Raw genomic sequence first — 16,840 nt, 5'->3', positions numbered from 1 at the left:
AGAGTTGTTCAAAGACTATGAGACAAATCCCCTGACACCCCAATTAGAAGACAATGGTGTGTGTGTGTGTGTGTGTGTGTGTGTGTGTGTGTCGCCTATTAAGTTGGAATTGTGTCGACTGGAATGCCCCCTCCCCCCACCCCCACTTCAAAATCTGCTACACACTTTTAAACCTAACACCACCTATACACTACTAAATAAATATCCATAAACGATTGATGCTTCTTTAGGTAATTACACTATGGTGCGGTTGGCTATTGGATCGCCTGTAATAAATCTAATGGGTACACCCTATATAGTGCCATTTTGGACACATTCTAATGACTGGGACTGCTGAGGGATATTAGAGTATAGTGGATCGATGTGCACGGGCGACGGTGCATTAGCTTGTCTTAATTGCTCTATGGTGGCCACCCCCTGACTCCCACACGTTGCCTATACACACACACACACACACACACACACACACACACACAGAGAGAGAGAGAGACACGCACACACAAAGACACACACACAGAGAGAGAGAGAGACGCACACACAAAGACACACACACCACCCTCGTAGCCCATGTAACAGCTAATTGATTGTGTGATGTAATAATACAGGCCTTTCCAACCAAGCAACTTAAGGAATCCTTCACCTGGGAACAGACTTCCATTTTAACTGCAATGCGGCTGGGTCTCGGAGCAGAACAGGGAGCGTAGAGTTAATGGCAGTGGTTTGTTAATGGGCCCTTCAAGAACCTATTGTATTTGTTAATATGTGAATACACTCCACTCCCTCCTAAATGGATGCACACCTGACAATGGATTCCAGGCCAGCCGGTCGGTGTTGATGTTTTAATTTCAGGGGTGTGTGTTCCGTCTTTGTGAGCGCTGCTGTCTCTTGAATGTTTTTATAATGTAGTACATTTGGCAACACAGACAGAGATAGCATATCCCCCTAAATCAGGGGTGTGCAATTACAGTCCTTGGGGGCCTGATTGTTGTCACAGTTTTGCCCCAGCCCCAGCTAACACACTTGACTCCAATAATCACCTAATCATGATCTTCAGTTTAGAATGCAATTTGATTAATCAGCTGTGTTTGCTAGGGATGGAGAAAGAGTGTGACACCAATCAGGCCCCCGAGGACTGGAGTTGCCCACCCCTGCTCTAAATGGACACGAGCCATAAACCAGCAGCAGTCTTTTAAATCTGTTCAACAGTAACTAGTACTGAACAGAAATATAAACACAACATGTAAAGACATTTCCGTACGCACATAAAACATATTTCTCATGAATATTGTGCACAAATTTATTTACATCCCTGTTAGTGAGCATTTCTCCTTTGCCAAGATAATCCATCCACCTGACAGGTGTGGCATATCAAGAAGCTGATTAAACAGCATGATCATTACACAGCTGCACCTTGTGCTGGGGACAATAAAAGTCCATTCTAAAATGTGTAGTTTTGTCACACCACACAATACCACAGATGTCTCAACTTTTGAAAAAGCGTGGAATTGGCATGCTGACTGCAGGAATGTCCACCAAAGCTGTTGCCAGAGAATTGAATGTTAATTTTTCTACCATAAGCCACCTCCAACACCGTTTTAGAGATTTTGGCAGTACATCCAACCGGCCTCACAAGCGCATACATGTAACCACGCCAGAACTCCACATCCGGCTTCTTCACCTGCGGGTTTGTCTGAGACCAGCCACCCGGACAGCTGATGAAACTGAGGAGTATTTCCGCCTGTAATAAAGCCCTTTTGTGAGGAAGAACGTATTCTAATTGAAGCCTAGCTCCCAAGAGGGTGGGGCTATGCCCTCCCATGCCCACCAATGGCTGCGCCCTGGGCCGTCAAGTGAAATCCATAGATTAGGGCCTAATAAACTGATTTCCTTATATGAACATTAACAGTAAATTTGTTTAAATTGTTTGCATGTTGCATTTATATTTTTGTTCAGTATACATTTAGGGGAATAATGATCATTGTAGTAGTTATTTTAATGCTGTGATGTGGCCATTTGGAGCTGCAGTTTAAGCTTGACTGCTTCTTAAGTCGAATGAACATTATTGCTCTCTCTGCTTCAGGCCTTGATCTGGTGTAGTGCTCGCTATAATAATAAGAGCTACTATTTAGAATCTTATCCCAGTTCATTCACACTACACACATCTGACACACGTAGCCTACAACGTCAAGGTCAAACCGATCTTGATGTGTGTGTGTGTGTGTGTGTGTGTGTTTCTGTGCCTGTGTGTGTGTCTGTGCGTGTGTGTTGACATGCATGCTTGCATTTTTGCGCTTGCTTGTTGGTGTGATTCTCAAGTGACACAGTTCTAAATGTCATTTTGTTGGTTAGCCTACAGAGGAAGAGAAGGTATCACTGACCCGCTGACATGCTTCCTAAAACAAGCAGGAACACACTGACATTAGAACCCAAGGAGAGCTAGAAAATGTATGACAAAAAACGCCTTTGATAGTCAACACACTAATAATAACTCAAAAAGAGAAAGAATGAATTTTTTTTTAAATTGTTTTGTTTCCATCCATTACCCATACTGTGATTACACATTCACGCACATTGTTCTGCAAATGCAAACTTGCCAGCTTCCAACATTAGTTATGACGACATTGCCAGGGATACAGCGTCTCCCCATATTACATTTGTAGCATCGCCGGGTGCAACTCAACACCTATCTCTTGAGTTGTAAGCCGACAGACGCTCCTGAGGAATCTCCTCACCCCTCTACTCCCCCCCCCCCCCCCCACCTCCCTCTCGCTCACTCGCTCTCCTTCCTCAAACTCATATTTCTTCACCTTCCTTTCGCTTAGACCTCCCTCCTCAAATCCCCACACCTTTCTACTCTCCCTCTCTTCCCTCTCCTCGTATCGTTTTCCCCGTCTCCCTCTTTCCTCATATCTCCCCTTCACAACCTCCTATTCTCCCAAAGCCTGTCTCTCTGGTCCCAAGGCACCTGTTCAAGGGATTACACACCTTCCTGTGCCAAGTCCAGTACAGACCAGCTCTGATACTCTGCCTGCGTCTCAAGTGGCACCTTATTCCCTCTATGGTTCACTACTTTTGACCAGAGCCCATAGGAACCTGGTCAAGAGGAGTACATTGCATATAGGACTAGGGTACACGGTGTCAATAACCCACCCCATCGTCTCTTTTGAGGTTCAGCTTTTCTATTGCGGCCACCGTCATCACAAGGGGCTTTCAAGATTTATTGGAATGATTTAGTTCAGATTTGTTGGCAAAATTCACATTGGTTGTCTATACTGGTGTGACCAACTGGGTCTGTTAGCATGCTAAGCTAATGCCTAGGCATTAACTTGAGGAGCTAACACAAGTCTTCAGGTCTAAGAAAAGGTTAGGCTACTAATCATGCGAGCGCAGTTCACCAAATCACCTCCATTACACTGTCCATCGTTGATGATTGGGCTAGTTAACTTTCAGCCTGACTGTAATGGTTGTCCTTTGATGTTAACGACAAGACACTGTCGTCCATCTTATGTTTTTCCCTATAGATTGAGCAACCTTCCTTCACCACATCTGACCAAAACTCTTATTTGACCTCTTTCTCTCCCTGCCTCTCCTTTCTCTTTCTTACTGTCTCTTTCCTCTATATCTTCTGCACACTATTTCTCTCCTAGCCTCCTGACTGGCCCATCATTCTTACTATATCTGTGCATCTCTTGGTATTCTCTTTTGGGTGTGTCTTCCTCAGCCCTGTCTTTTCTTGCATCAGAAGATGCTCGCGGCACGAAAAATCGTTACGTCATTGCAACGGAATGGCTGATCACACGGCGAGAGAGAAGAGGCCCATCCATCTTAATGTTTCAAATGCAGACTCCCATTTGTTAAGGCTAAGGGAGGATCCCTGCAGATGGACGACCCAGTAGCTCCTTTATTAAACAACTCATTCATTTCTGTCCCATGGCGGTCCAGCTCTCATTCTCCTATCATTCCCTCTGTCAGGACCCATGGATGTCCTTGTCCATCTTGTCCTTTCTCTCTCTCTATCTCTCGTTGTCTCTCTCTTTCTGCCTCTCTCCCTCTCTCTGTCTCTCTCTACCTCCCCTTGGACAGTATCTCATTCTATTGCCTCTCCATTTCCTACCCTTGGACTTTCTCTCTTTCTTTACAGCTTTCATGTTCATCCCTTGTTCCCTTCATCACTCTAAGTGTCATTTTTCGCTCTGTGTCTCCTTTGGAGAAAATGCTGAAACAGAGAAATGTAATAGTTGAAGGGAGGACGATGATTCTCAGTAATGTGTCTATCATGTGATGTCCCACAGCAGGCCAGACAGACGACAACAGTAATGCCCCTACATACCCACACCTACTGCCAGGTGGCAAGGCTTGGCGCAGCACAGCTAAACAAGTAAACAATGCATTGCTTTCAGTGGTTTGCTGAAACAGACTTCCCCACTGTTTCACTGGATACTGATGATGCAGTAAAAAAAACAGGCGACAAAATGTACATAAAAGAAGAAGAAAAAAATATCGTTTTTTTTTACAAACCTCGTTTGAAAGTAAAATGCCGACGCATTTATGTAAACCGTGGTTGTTTCAAGCCTTCATATCGTCCAACTTTTCATCCAGACCCACACTGTTCTGCAAAGATGACATTTGGAGATCACACTACCTCTCATCTCACCCTGGACCAGCCGCACAGCCCCGACTTCTGCCTCTTCAAAAGCTGTCAGTTTCAAAGGGACTGAGATTTTGTCTGTTTTAGCTGAGCTTTTTTAGGACTTTTTCAAAGCTCCCCCCCCCCGTCCCCCGTCCCCCTGTCCCCCCCGCTCTCTTTCTCTCCCTGGAATTTGGCTTCCTCTAAAATGTATTCAGTTTTATCCTCTCACTTTGTCTTCCTTAGAATAACTCTGTCTTTGTTATTCCAGGCAGGGAAACATGGAAATATGTAAACATATTTGTGCTTTCTTTAGCCACAGGAATTGGATCTCTCTAGGAAGTATGTTATAAAGAGGAGGCCTTCGAACGACAGTCGCCCACCAGAAACGTCAAAATTAAATACGTGGTTTGGAAAGTTTTATTGCCATATTTGACATTTTGTTTCATATTGTAACTTTGTTTCAGAGTGTTCAACAAACAGACCGAAACGAACTGAAATCAAAAACTCAAAGACCTTTACTGGAAATTACTTACAACTGAACTCATTACAGTTTCAAATCAAATCAAATGTTATTTGTCACATGCTTCGTAAACAACAGGTGTAGACTAACAGTGAAATGCTTCCTTATGGGCCCTGCCCAACAATACAGAGATAAAAAAAAAAGAGAAATAGTAGCACATTTCTGAAAAATAACAACACAGGGAATAAATAAATAGAAAAAATAATAACACAAGGAATAAGTACACAATGAGTAACGATAACCTAGCTATATACACAGGGTACCAGTACCGAGTCGATGTGTAGGGGTACGAGGTAATTGAGGTAGATATGTACAAATACAGTGCATCTGGAAAGTATTCAGCCCTTTCTCTTTTTCCACGTTTTGTTACGTTAAAGCCTCTTTCTAAATGGATTAAATAAATAAAAGTCCTCGTCAATCTACACACAATACCCCATAATGAGAAAGCTAAAACCAGTTTTTTTATTTTTTATTGCACATTTACTACAAATAAAAAACAGAGATACCAGCTCTTGACCTGTTCCACAACAGCCCCGTCGATGTACTTTGTGTTATTTGTTGGGGATAAACAACACAAACACACAACCTGTCAAGAAACCGACAAGGAACTTTTGATTTCCCTATTAACATGCTAATCAGAACACAATTTATTGATACATCCATGTTCAAATAGTCAACCTCAACAAAAACCTTTCAAATGAACCAACAGAAATCTAAACAAAAAGCCCTTTTGAATCAATGGAGCAGAGAATTCCATGAACTTCCATCAATTCCCTTACAAAACTACTCAAAAGATGTTTGATGGTGTCAGGTGCCATGCCTGTTAATGACAGCTAGGGCATTGGGATGGAGGTTGAGATTTGGAAGAGAACAGATGTCATTTCACCCTCCACCCTCCAGGCCCTTGGGGTGAAAAACCCCCCATCAACACTGATTTTGATATAACCTGTTTATGCATCTCACCACCCTTCAGCTCGCCTTTCTGCTTCCCCCTTGCACCACCCCTCCACCCAAGGAAAGTCAGTGACCACAAACCGGCCTGGCATTTCCTTGAGACCCCACACCAGTCCATTTTCTCTTTGCAGACCCTCAATATTAAACCCTAAAAAAAAATTCACCGACCCACTGAGCTAAAGATGGACCAGCTCATCTGGTATTTTCCCGAATTGCCTTGTGGCCAGTCCGTTTCTGCCACCACTCAGGCTCCACCACTGAGCACCACTGTCATCCCTCCTTGGGAGAGCCCCAGACAACAACCAAGCACTATGTGTGGTTAAGTCAAGCCTCTTGGTGGCTTTTGGTTGCATGGCCCTGAAAGGCAGAGAGAGGAGGATGATACATTTAGTCTAAGGAAGGCTGGAGAACACACAAGTTTAGTGGAAGAAAGAGGCCCCTTAAAAGGAGGGTGCTTTATATACCTCTTCGTGCAGTGAACAGAAGGCAGATGGGATTATATGTTGAAAGGAAAGAGAGGAGAGAAAGAGTTAAAAAGATAAAGTGCTTGAGCATATTAGAATTGGACGGGGGAATAACATTCCCATGAGTGGTACCAGAGGGAATAAGGGGTAGGAGAAAAAGAGGGATAAATTATAGAGTGGCAAATTGCAGAGCTGTACAGATGGGGAGGTGTTCCATATCAAATTCATTGATTGGAAATATGTCACGATGACTCAACAGCGAATCAAACTGCATGATTAACCTAATTTGAGAAATGCATGTCATTCCAGAAACAAAACTTTATCAGGTTTTTAGAAAAGTACCGCATCTGCTCCAGAAAACAGTCCCAATGAGATATGGTAATAAGGTTAAATAGCAGCAGTCACTGAGGTCCCCTACAGAGCAGCAAATCCCTCCTCATCCCTGTACATCCCAGTACATTTATACATGGGAACTCAGTGACCCACACCACCACAACCACCACCATTGCCTCCCCATCCTATCCTATAGTAAGCCTGTTTATTGCTCTCTTTAAGTACAATACAGTAGCACCGCAGCCCACATCGCAGGCCCCATCTCTGCCTTCAAACCCATCTTTACAAAGGTCAGTGAGTACACACACGCATGCGCGCACACACACACACACACACTTCAATAATACCTCAGACAATGGAAACAGCTGATGTGTGCAGTCCACTGGTACAGCCATATTCAGTAAGACATATCTATACATGACAGGCTTTGGCGATTCCTGGGGGGGTGCTGCCTGCGCCAGAGTGACCTAACCCTCCATGTTTTATAGTTAATTGATGCCGAGAGCCTGTTTGGATTCTTTCCCCACAAAATAATGTAGCTTGTGTCCCAAATGACACCCTGTCCCCTATATAGTGCACTACTTTTGACCACACTACACTGTACATCTATAGGATCTTAATTTGATCCCCCTTTTGTTGCTGAGAATTCACATTAAAACACGGTTATATTAACAGTATTGCACTTATAGCCTAATTTTGAACAGCTAATAGCCTAACCGACGATCAAGCAACGTTCAAATCCTGTTGCTGCATAATTATTTTGCTACGACAGCAGTGGTCAAATGAAGATGCTACACCTGCATATAGGAAATAGGGTGTCGTTTGGGGCAAACTCATATGAACACAGAGCATAAGGCAGCCCACGGATATCAGATGTCACAGTTCTGATCATGGACGTTCAGGATCTACCTTCAGCTTTGCTTTGACTTGTGTCTGCTATATATAGATTCATTAGGGACAGACAAAGAAAGGAATAAGATAATGGAGGTGGATATAAAGGGATGGATTAAGGAAGTTGGCTGATGGTTTTAATCCCCCATGAGCAGGAAAGGTAAATGAGAGAGACTTTGAGATAAGGATGGGCATAAATAAGAAATTACAATTAGAAAATACAACTTTAAAATACCCTAAAGACCAATGTATCAAAATAAAATATAAGATACTTTTGTAAAGTATTGTAGTTCATTGAAATGTATGTCTTTTGTATTATAAAATATAAAATTACATAGCTACTAAACGGTCGAACAGCAACAACATTCTCAGTAACAGTTACAGAAACGTCTTACTTGCTATGACTGTGATATGTTGTTGTTAATCTACCTTAGTTGAATGCATTGACACTCTGGATAAGAGTGTCTGCTAAATGACCAAAATATACTGTAAATGTATATGTGAAAATTAACAACTGCAAAGCACACTGGGTATTGTCATTGGCCTTGTTTCAGGGTGGCGCTCATTATTTATTTAATTTTTATTTTACTAGGCAAATCAGTTAAGAACAAATTCTTATTTTCAATGATGGCCTAGGAACAGTGGGTTAACTGCCTGTTCAGGGGTAGAACGACAGATGTACCTTGTCAGCTCGGGGGATTTGAACTTGCAACCTTCCGGTTACTAGTCCAACGCTCTAACCACTAGGCTACCCTGCCGCCCCGGCTGCTCCATTAGAATAATACTCAGCATGCCTTGCAATTGTTCATTTGTTCATTTACAGTATACGTTTATTTAGCAGATAGTCTTATCACACCATGGTGCCATCATACTTTTTAAAAACAATGTGGGGTGCAAGGGGGCCACAAAACTTCTATAAGGAAATGGTATAGAAAATAATTTTGTATTTAGAAAATTGCAGCTTTTGAAAATATCTTGTTACAAAATACATTGGACTGTAGTTCAGACCAGTGTAATACAACATACAAAATACTCAGAAGTAATTCAAATACTGTACGTATTTCAAATACATGTAACAGAACTACTACCCATCTCTGCTTTGAGAATGGTTAAGTGTGAGAGACAGGGGAAATTGGAGTAAAAGGAGAGCTTAGGAGATGAAGAAATTGACAGAGAGGAGGAAAGAGATATATATATATATATATATATAAAAACACAGAAAGAGAGAGTTCGTGAGAAAGAGAAATATCAAAAGAGGATCTAAGGACAGAGCCCCCTGAGTGGGAGGTGTGAGAAAACGAGGTAAGAAAACCAGATGCGTTGAGGGAAGGCGAGAAAGAGAGAGAGTAAAGAAAAAGGTGTCAGGTGGAATGGGTGCTGGAGACTGAGCAGGTGATTATTAATAGCAGGGTTTTGATTAGTTAAGTGTGGTTAAGGGAAGCGATAGGGTTTCCATCTTTCCCTCCTAAAATAGGCGGAGGGGAGGGGTATAAAAAAGAAAGGAGTCGACCCTTGTCTCTTTATCAGACCTCCACCCTATCTCTCTGGCCCCTTTCTCCATCTCCTCCATACTACTCCTCACCTTAACTCAGGTAAGGCTGCGTGCTTTGCTCAACAACCAGGGTTGGGGTCAATTCCATTTTAATTCAGCCAATTCAGGAAGTGAACATTGGGATTTCAGTTTACTTCCTGAATTGATTGAATTGAAATGGAATTGACCTAGTAATGACATGGAAAAGGCTTCATAAATTGGTCACCACAGTAGAGAATAATTTTGCAGTACAGTTGTAAGGGTAAGATCTTGTTTAAGTATGTAGGTAGTTACGTGTTGGAAAATAGCATGAGCAGGTGCAATTTGTGGTGTTAGTTAGTTGTGTAATGGGAATGGCTACTGTATAGAGAATATGAACCAAACGACCAAACCTTTCAACAATTATATAGAGGACATTAACTAAGTATGGTGCAAGTTGCTGACACTGTGAAATAGTATTTAGTTATTACATTTTTTAACAAAGATGCCTCTCGGGACCATAACCTTCCCTCATTAACATTCTGTATGTGATTATGTTGAGCATGATTAGTGCATTTGCATGATACTCATGTGCTCATATCTCCATGTTAATGCATATTCATGGAGTCAGTGAACTGTTTTAGTGGCTATAGCCTCTGTTAATTAAACAGAGACAAATAATTGAATGCATCCCAAATGGCACCCTATTCCCTATAGTGCACTACTTTTGGCCTAGGCCCAATAGAGCTCTGGTCAAAAGTAGCGCACTATATAAGGGATAGGGTGCCATTTGCTATGAATACAATGTGTTGTTTGTGTGTCATGATGAAATATGACCTCAAGACTTCAGATGTTGCTTAAAATGCTAACGGATAGCTTAAGCGATTGACACATTTTTATTTATTTAATAATACTATATTACTCTGTTTGTGTTTTATGTAAATGTCTCGTGACGTGGTTTAGTTATTGACATGTTTGGCATTTGCATGTAGATGATTGATTGGACAATCAATCATTGTTCCAGATGGATTTATGAGACGATGTGATTAGTTGATTAGATAAGATGGCATTATTATTCTGCGAGTCATAGCGGTACCTTTGTGTGCCATCCAGGAGAGTCCCTACTACTACGCAAGGCCTATTGTTGTGGCTGCTCAATCATTGAATTGGGTAACTGGGTAATTTGGAAGCTAGACCTGGGTTCAGATACTATATGAAATATTTTTTGCATTACCCTACCTGGATAGCCAGGTGGGCAAGGTTGCACTGGGACCGCTCTAATGGTTCCATTGCTACAGTCAAATTTATCTAGTCAAATTTAGATAAAGTAGTTTTTAAAGTATTTGAACCCAGGTCTGATTGTTCAGTTGTACTGTGGCGGTACAGTAGGTAGGCAGCTCAGCAGTTATTTTCCGCACCACGCTGTCAGATAACATAATGGACTTTGGTGTTATGTCCAAAGATAACCCCCCACAATCCATCTGGGTGTTGTTTTTATGGCCGTGCCGCACGGACCACTGCTCTTTGGGTATTGGTATTGTTACCATGACAAGAGAGGCTGACTCCACTTTTTATGATGAAATCAATGACTTGCAGAATCAATAGCATTTGTTGTAGCCGCCCAGTTGAGCTGTTCTGTACACAATTTAAACTATTCAGTTACAAGTTGGCTATCATTCTGAATCAAAATCCTCCAATGTTTCTGCTGTACAGAATGCTAAAACAAGCACAGTCCCCAATTTGTTGTGTTTCAATCATTCTGATTCACTTACATAGTGGGTATTTAAATGTAAAATCAATTGTAAGTAAGAGCCCTACAAGGTATATGAATCCAGACACACAGTTGCAAAACATTATCTCACCAACAGCACATAGACGTACAGTACATAGATGTATATGCATGTACATAAACACGTCACAGACATATCAGCAAAGCCACACGTTCGTACATACAAACACACACCCTCACTCACACACTGACACTACAAAGGACCGCATACGAACATACACATGCTATAGTAAACTGAGATCGAGGGGGCTTAACTTAAGGGGCTCGAGTTTCTTGAGAGGCTAGTACATTCTCCCTTGATACCTCGATCTCCTCACCCACATCCGGCCTGTCCAGACCCAGAACCCTCAGACCCCCTCTCCAAACACACACGCACACTCACACACACTCACACACACACACGCACACACAGACATACACACACACCATGCAGCTGTTGTAATGAAGGCTAGGAGTCGGTCTCCTGAGGCACGGTTGGGTTTCCCTCACCTCTGGGTGAGAAGAAGGGCACAGCCGGCTCTCACGCACAAAAAAAGTATAAAGGTTTCATATTTATACTTTTCATTGGAGCCAAAGGGTAAGTCAAACTTAGGAGTGTTAGAAAGATGTTGGGTGAAAGGAAGTGCTAGATCTCACTAAGATGAGGCTGACTGTTGAGGCATTCGCATAGGACAAACTATGGAAAGAGGCTAACTACTAAATAGGATCTTGTAGGCTCCTATAGAGAGCAATAGTAATGGCATATTTTTGTAGGCACTAACTCCACCATGGCTCATTGGCCAAAGCCTATGGAGAAATTCATGTTTTTTTTGATGGGGTTCTGCAAAAATAAGGTCTGTGGTAAACACAGGCTTAGGAGATTTTATACGTTTTGTTCTATGAGCTAATCTTCATCAGCTAATGTCACTTTTTGTGAAGCATTTATGTAATCGAAACAACCACATAACACTTACAGAAAAACCACATGAATTTCACGTAATCGCATGTGAAAACGTGTTATCACATAGTCACATGTGACCATGTAAACACATGCAAAATCATGATGTCATGTGAAATAAATGACAACATGGGAATGCCAAATTTCAACATGTGATACCATGAAACTACACGTGACAACATGTGAAAACCCAGATGTCAAATGTCATTGAGAATATTTTACTTTAAACGCCATAATTGCCTTCAATTTCTTTATAAAAATATATATATTTTTCTAGACAAGTCAGTTAACAAATTCTTATTTTCAATGACGGCCTAGGAACAGTGGGTTAACTGCCTCGTTCAGGGGCAGAACGACAGATTTTTACCTTGTCAGCTCAGGGATTCGATATTGCAACCTTTTGGTTACTAGTCCAACGCTCTAAACTCTAGGCTACCTGCCGCTAATTTATACAGTCATGGTCCCCTGCAGGTTTTGTCTAGTTCCCAGGACATTCCCATTAACCTTTGTAGAACATTGTGTCACGGTCCCCAGCATTACTTGGAACTAAACCTAATTTGGGATTTGAACTCACAACTGCTTTTATGAAGTGCCTCCTGCGCTAAAAGCAACCTTAACATGTGTTGACAATACAACAGAACAGATGAACCGGAATGACATTTACTTTCACAGGTGGCCAAAAAGAACTGAACGCCATGCCTCCAGTATTCTGATCTGACCTGATGGTTCATAGTTCAATGTCCCTAAGTGACCCAACTGGCTGGGTCAAAAATAACACAACACGTGTCTGTCCACAATGGGTTGCTTTTAACCCAGCATTTAAAAAAAAAGTGCAGTAGTAATTGTACCCAGAAAAAATATACGTTATACTAGATTATCTGCACATGTACCCTAAAAGATGTTGACCAGTACCCAGGGCCAGATGAAGAAATCTGTCAAAATGATGCTCTCTGGTGTATTTTGAACATTGAGGACGGGCTCCTGTGGATGGATAAAAAAAGAGATATAAATAATAATTGTTTTTGCCTCTTGGGTCCGTTATGGGCTTGGGCCATTCCCCTGACTCACACAATTGACCAGTCACATGTATCTCCTCCCCCGATCTAAAGATTAGCAGAGTGGCACCAGGAAGCGGGCAGGCTATCTACACTCAATGACAGTTGGCTCCTGAATCGTCCTGTGGTTGGCGGGTGCAAAATATTATATATATATGTGTATTTTTTGGGTAAGCCCTTGCATTAAGCTGGCCCTGAAGGTACCTTATGTGTACCTTTGACCTTGTATTCTTGCCTATTAATCTGTGGCCACAGATTTGGTTGTGTAGCAGGAAATTCAGATTGCTGGCATCCCCATTACGGAAAAAAAACACATGATTTCACGTGATGTGTTCCTAATGGGAAGTAATTCCAAAAACACGTTTTCACATGATTTCACATGTGAAATGGTGTTTTTCTGTAAGGGAAAGGCTTCATAATTCATAAAGGTCATCTTAACTAGCTGATATTATTTTATAGAACAAAACTTATAAGATCTCCTAAGCCTGTGATAAACTCAGACGTTATTTTAGGCGTTTACCCCAAAACCCCATTCTTTCCCTATTAATTTCCCCCATAGGAACGCCCGAACGAGCCAGAGGCTGTCGAGCTGGGCCTTTTCGCTCACTTATCCCATGAGCCTTTGCTGCAGCGATGTCTTAGGGAAATATCTTAGAGCACCCTACTTGGCCCTGCGGTCCTGTCGCCCTGGATCAGGGCCACCCCTCGGGGGCCATTACAGACATAAAGTAATCCAAAAATAGACTTAAAAATTGCCCTCGCACGATATCATAGGATGGCCACCACATGGCAACCACACCTCAACCTACTAATCCATTCCTCAATAACCCCTTAGTCAACACCACTCACCATGACTCTCCTCCCCCTTTCCTCTCCTCCTCCTCTCCTCTTCTGGGAGACAGATGGGAGCTGGAGGGGGGGGGGGGGGGGGGGGGGGTGTAAGTGAGAAGCAATTGGCTTCAATGGCACACCGGGTTGGACACACAGGGTTGGACACACAGGGCCAAGAGGTTTGGACACAGCTCGCCTTTCAAAGTGTGAGACATTAGGAGCCCCCTGTCCACACTATTACTCTACACAGCTCTAACGCCTGGAGACCAGCCACGTTTCTCTTATAATACCCCCAACCTCAACCCGCTCCCAAAAAACACACACAAACTAAATGGAGAACTGAGCACCCCCCACCCCCTACTCCATTTTCTCCGCCTCCCTCCTCTCCCTCCTTTCTAATTCGTTCTCTCAATATCTCGCTCTCGCCCTGATTTCTTGCTCCAGTACACAAGTCTCAGCAGTGTAATATGAGAATATCTCTCTCTGTTCCCTTTGCTCTCATGTTAACTTTGTTCCCCCCTTTTCTTCTCATCCTTCCATTCCCCCCTCCCCCCTCTTTCCTGACATTCCAGCTGCTGAGATGGCAATGAACAGCATTCTTAACGCTGCCGACATCAAGAAAGCCCTAGAGGCATTCGCAGGTGACCAAACACCCTTTACTCCATTTCATTTTCTTACATCACATTTAGGAACAGTTTCCCAGACATACATAAACCTAGTCCAGGACTAAGAAGCACTCCCAATGAAGATTCTCCATTGAAAGTTTTCATGTTGTTAATGTTGTTCATGTTGTTAATCTGTGTATGGGAAACGGTCTCATAATGTGTAAACAAGAAAACACTGAATAGAGGCCAAATAAATGGCTAATAATACTTAGTAAAGGTATAATTCACTTTTTGTATTGAACGTTAGTGGCGAATATGTGTTCTCTCTACTAATGTGTTAACAGGAGGAGCCCCTTGGTTCCAAAAATACACATCTGATATGTCCCAAAAGGCACCCTCTTCCCTATAGTGCCCTCCTTTTTGACCAGAACCTCATGTGTCCTGGTCAAAAGTAATACACTATGTAGCAAATAGGTTGCCATTTGGGATCAACACATTTTTACATAACTATGATACTGTAATAGCACATCATATCTGACATAATTCAGATAGTGTAAGAACTGATATTGTGTAAGACATATGCCAGAGGATGCCAGCTAGTCCTGGGGTTGGCACAGTCCTCTAACCTATAGAATTGATATGTCCACTGGCACAACACATGCTCTGAATCCACACACGCACGTACACTCAGACAAACGCTGTATCATAGTGTAAAAATAGTAATTTCTTAATGATTGTTTGGCATTAACTTTTAGCCTCTGGAGTGTTGCATCTAGGCAGTCACCCATGCTGTTTTTTGTCCTTTGTGTGTGTGTGCAAGCATCCGTGCGTGCGTGCCTGTCTGTCTGCGTGCATGCGTGCCTGTCTGTGTGTGTTTGTATGTAAGTGTGTGTGTGTGTCTGCCTCCATTTGTGTTTGTACTCTGTGTGTGTGTGTGTTCACTAAACTGTGTGTGTGTGTTATGCCGTGCAGCGGCTGACTCTTTTGACCATAAGAAATTCTTTGAGATGGTGGGTCTGAAGGCCAAGTCAGCTGAGGATGTGAAGAAAGCCTTTCTGGTGCTGGACGCTGACGCCAGCGGATTCATAGAGGAGGAGGAGCTCAAGTAAGAGACGCACACACACACAGGGAGACACACACAGGGAGACACACAGAGAAAGACACAGACAGAGAGAGAAACACACCAACACTTTGACTGACTACACACTCCGTGATTTATTAAACAATATACAGTGCGTGGTGACTGACCAGGGACCACATGGACATGCATTCCCATCCTATATACACACACAAACACTCATGGTTAACTGTTTAGGCACCAGAGCATTCCTAGTAGTTGTACTGTCTGTTCTCAAGTCTCTCTGCCCTCTCCCTGTTGCCCATAGGTTCGTACTGAAGGGATTTGCCTCAGACGGCAGGGACCTGACCGACAAAGAAACCAAAGCATTCTTAAACGAAGCTGACAAGGATGGAGACGGCATGATCGGCATCGATGGTAAATAAACTATTTCTCTGACCGACGGAAACATGTACTCACCTGTATCATCATAGTGTGATCAGATTTTCCACAGAGTCTACAGAGTGCTCTAACCTCTTGTCTCTTCTTGCTCTCTTTCAGAGTTCGTTGCCCTGGTGCACGAGTAATAGACACCTTCCTAAACCGACTAGCGCTCCACCACCCAGCCCCGATACTCCCCCTCTTCCAGTCTGCAGCCGACCCTCACACGTGCCCCTTCCTTCCCCACCTCATCCCTCCACCTGCCCTCACTGACACCCAGCTCGCTCCCACTCAAGCGCACGGCTACTACTGCACTGGAGGAAGGGTGTCGTGGCTTCCGCCCCCACCCCGCTAACTTACCCCTCTCCCCCACTCCCACTCCCACCCACAACCCCATCCTATTTATTTTTTCCTTTTTATACAAACGTATGTGTTTCTGTTTATGTATAGTTATCAGACCGCCTGGAAGGCCAATAACCTCAAGTTAAAATAATAATGTAGATATTTCAAAATGAGAGAAAGTCACATCTCCTTTGAGTTGATTTTACTTCATCCCCCTTTTTCTCTCTCCCCCCACTCTTTCTCTTTCTCTGTCCCTTGTTCCTGTCTCTTTCTATCTCTCTTTCAACTTTCTGGCACTGCTCTCCTCCTTTCCTTTCCTCCCCATCCCTCCGTCCCTCTCTCCTTTGGTAATGAGCTGTTGTAAAAACACACCAAAAGATGAAACTGTGAAAGAACAAAATAAAATAAAATATAAAAATGCCTCAAGAACAACTGACTCACTCCGACGCTTCCTTTAATGTCTCCTCTGTTTGTCTCCTTC

General features: G+C 42.8%; 1 protein-coding gene across 2 annotated transcripts in view; it reads left to right on the top strand.

The window, feature by feature from the left end:
* The window catches only part of LOC109898281 (parvalbumin-7), a 40,385-nt gene extending 23,781 nt beyond the window's left edge, over positions 1 to 16,604 (top strand). The window contains exons 1-5 of one of the 2 annotated variants that reach the window (XM_020493190.2): positions 9,260 to 9,384; positions 14,487 to 14,555; positions 15,492 to 15,624; positions 15,905 to 16,014; positions 16,138 to 16,604. In XM_020493190.2, the coding sequence (XP_020348779.1) occupies positions 14,495 to 14,555; positions 15,492 to 15,624; positions 15,905 to 16,014; positions 16,138 to 16,163 (330 nt within the window). In that variant the 5' untranslated portion in view covers positions 9,260 to 9,384; positions 14,487 to 14,494 and the 3' untranslated portion in view covers positions 16,164 to 16,604. Of the gene's footprint in view, positions 1 to 9,259; positions 9,385 to 14,486; positions 14,556 to 15,491; positions 15,625 to 15,904; positions 16,015 to 16,137 lie in introns of those variants that run through there. The other variant, XM_031833849.1, reaches the window with a different exon arrangement.
* The last annotated feature ends 236 nt before the right edge of the window (positions 16,605 to 16,840 follow it).

Source organism: Oncorhynchus kisutch, linkage group LG10, assembly GCF_002021735.2.
Source record: "Oncorhynchus kisutch isolate 150728-3 linkage group LG10, Okis_V2, whole genome shotgun sequence".
NCBI classification, from domain to species: Eukaryota; Metazoa; Chordata; class Actinopteri; order Salmoniformes; family Salmonidae; genus Oncorhynchus; species Oncorhynchus kisutch.
The sequence above is the reverse complement of the archived record's forward strand: the minus strand, read 5'-3'. Positions and strand labels throughout refer to the sequence as shown.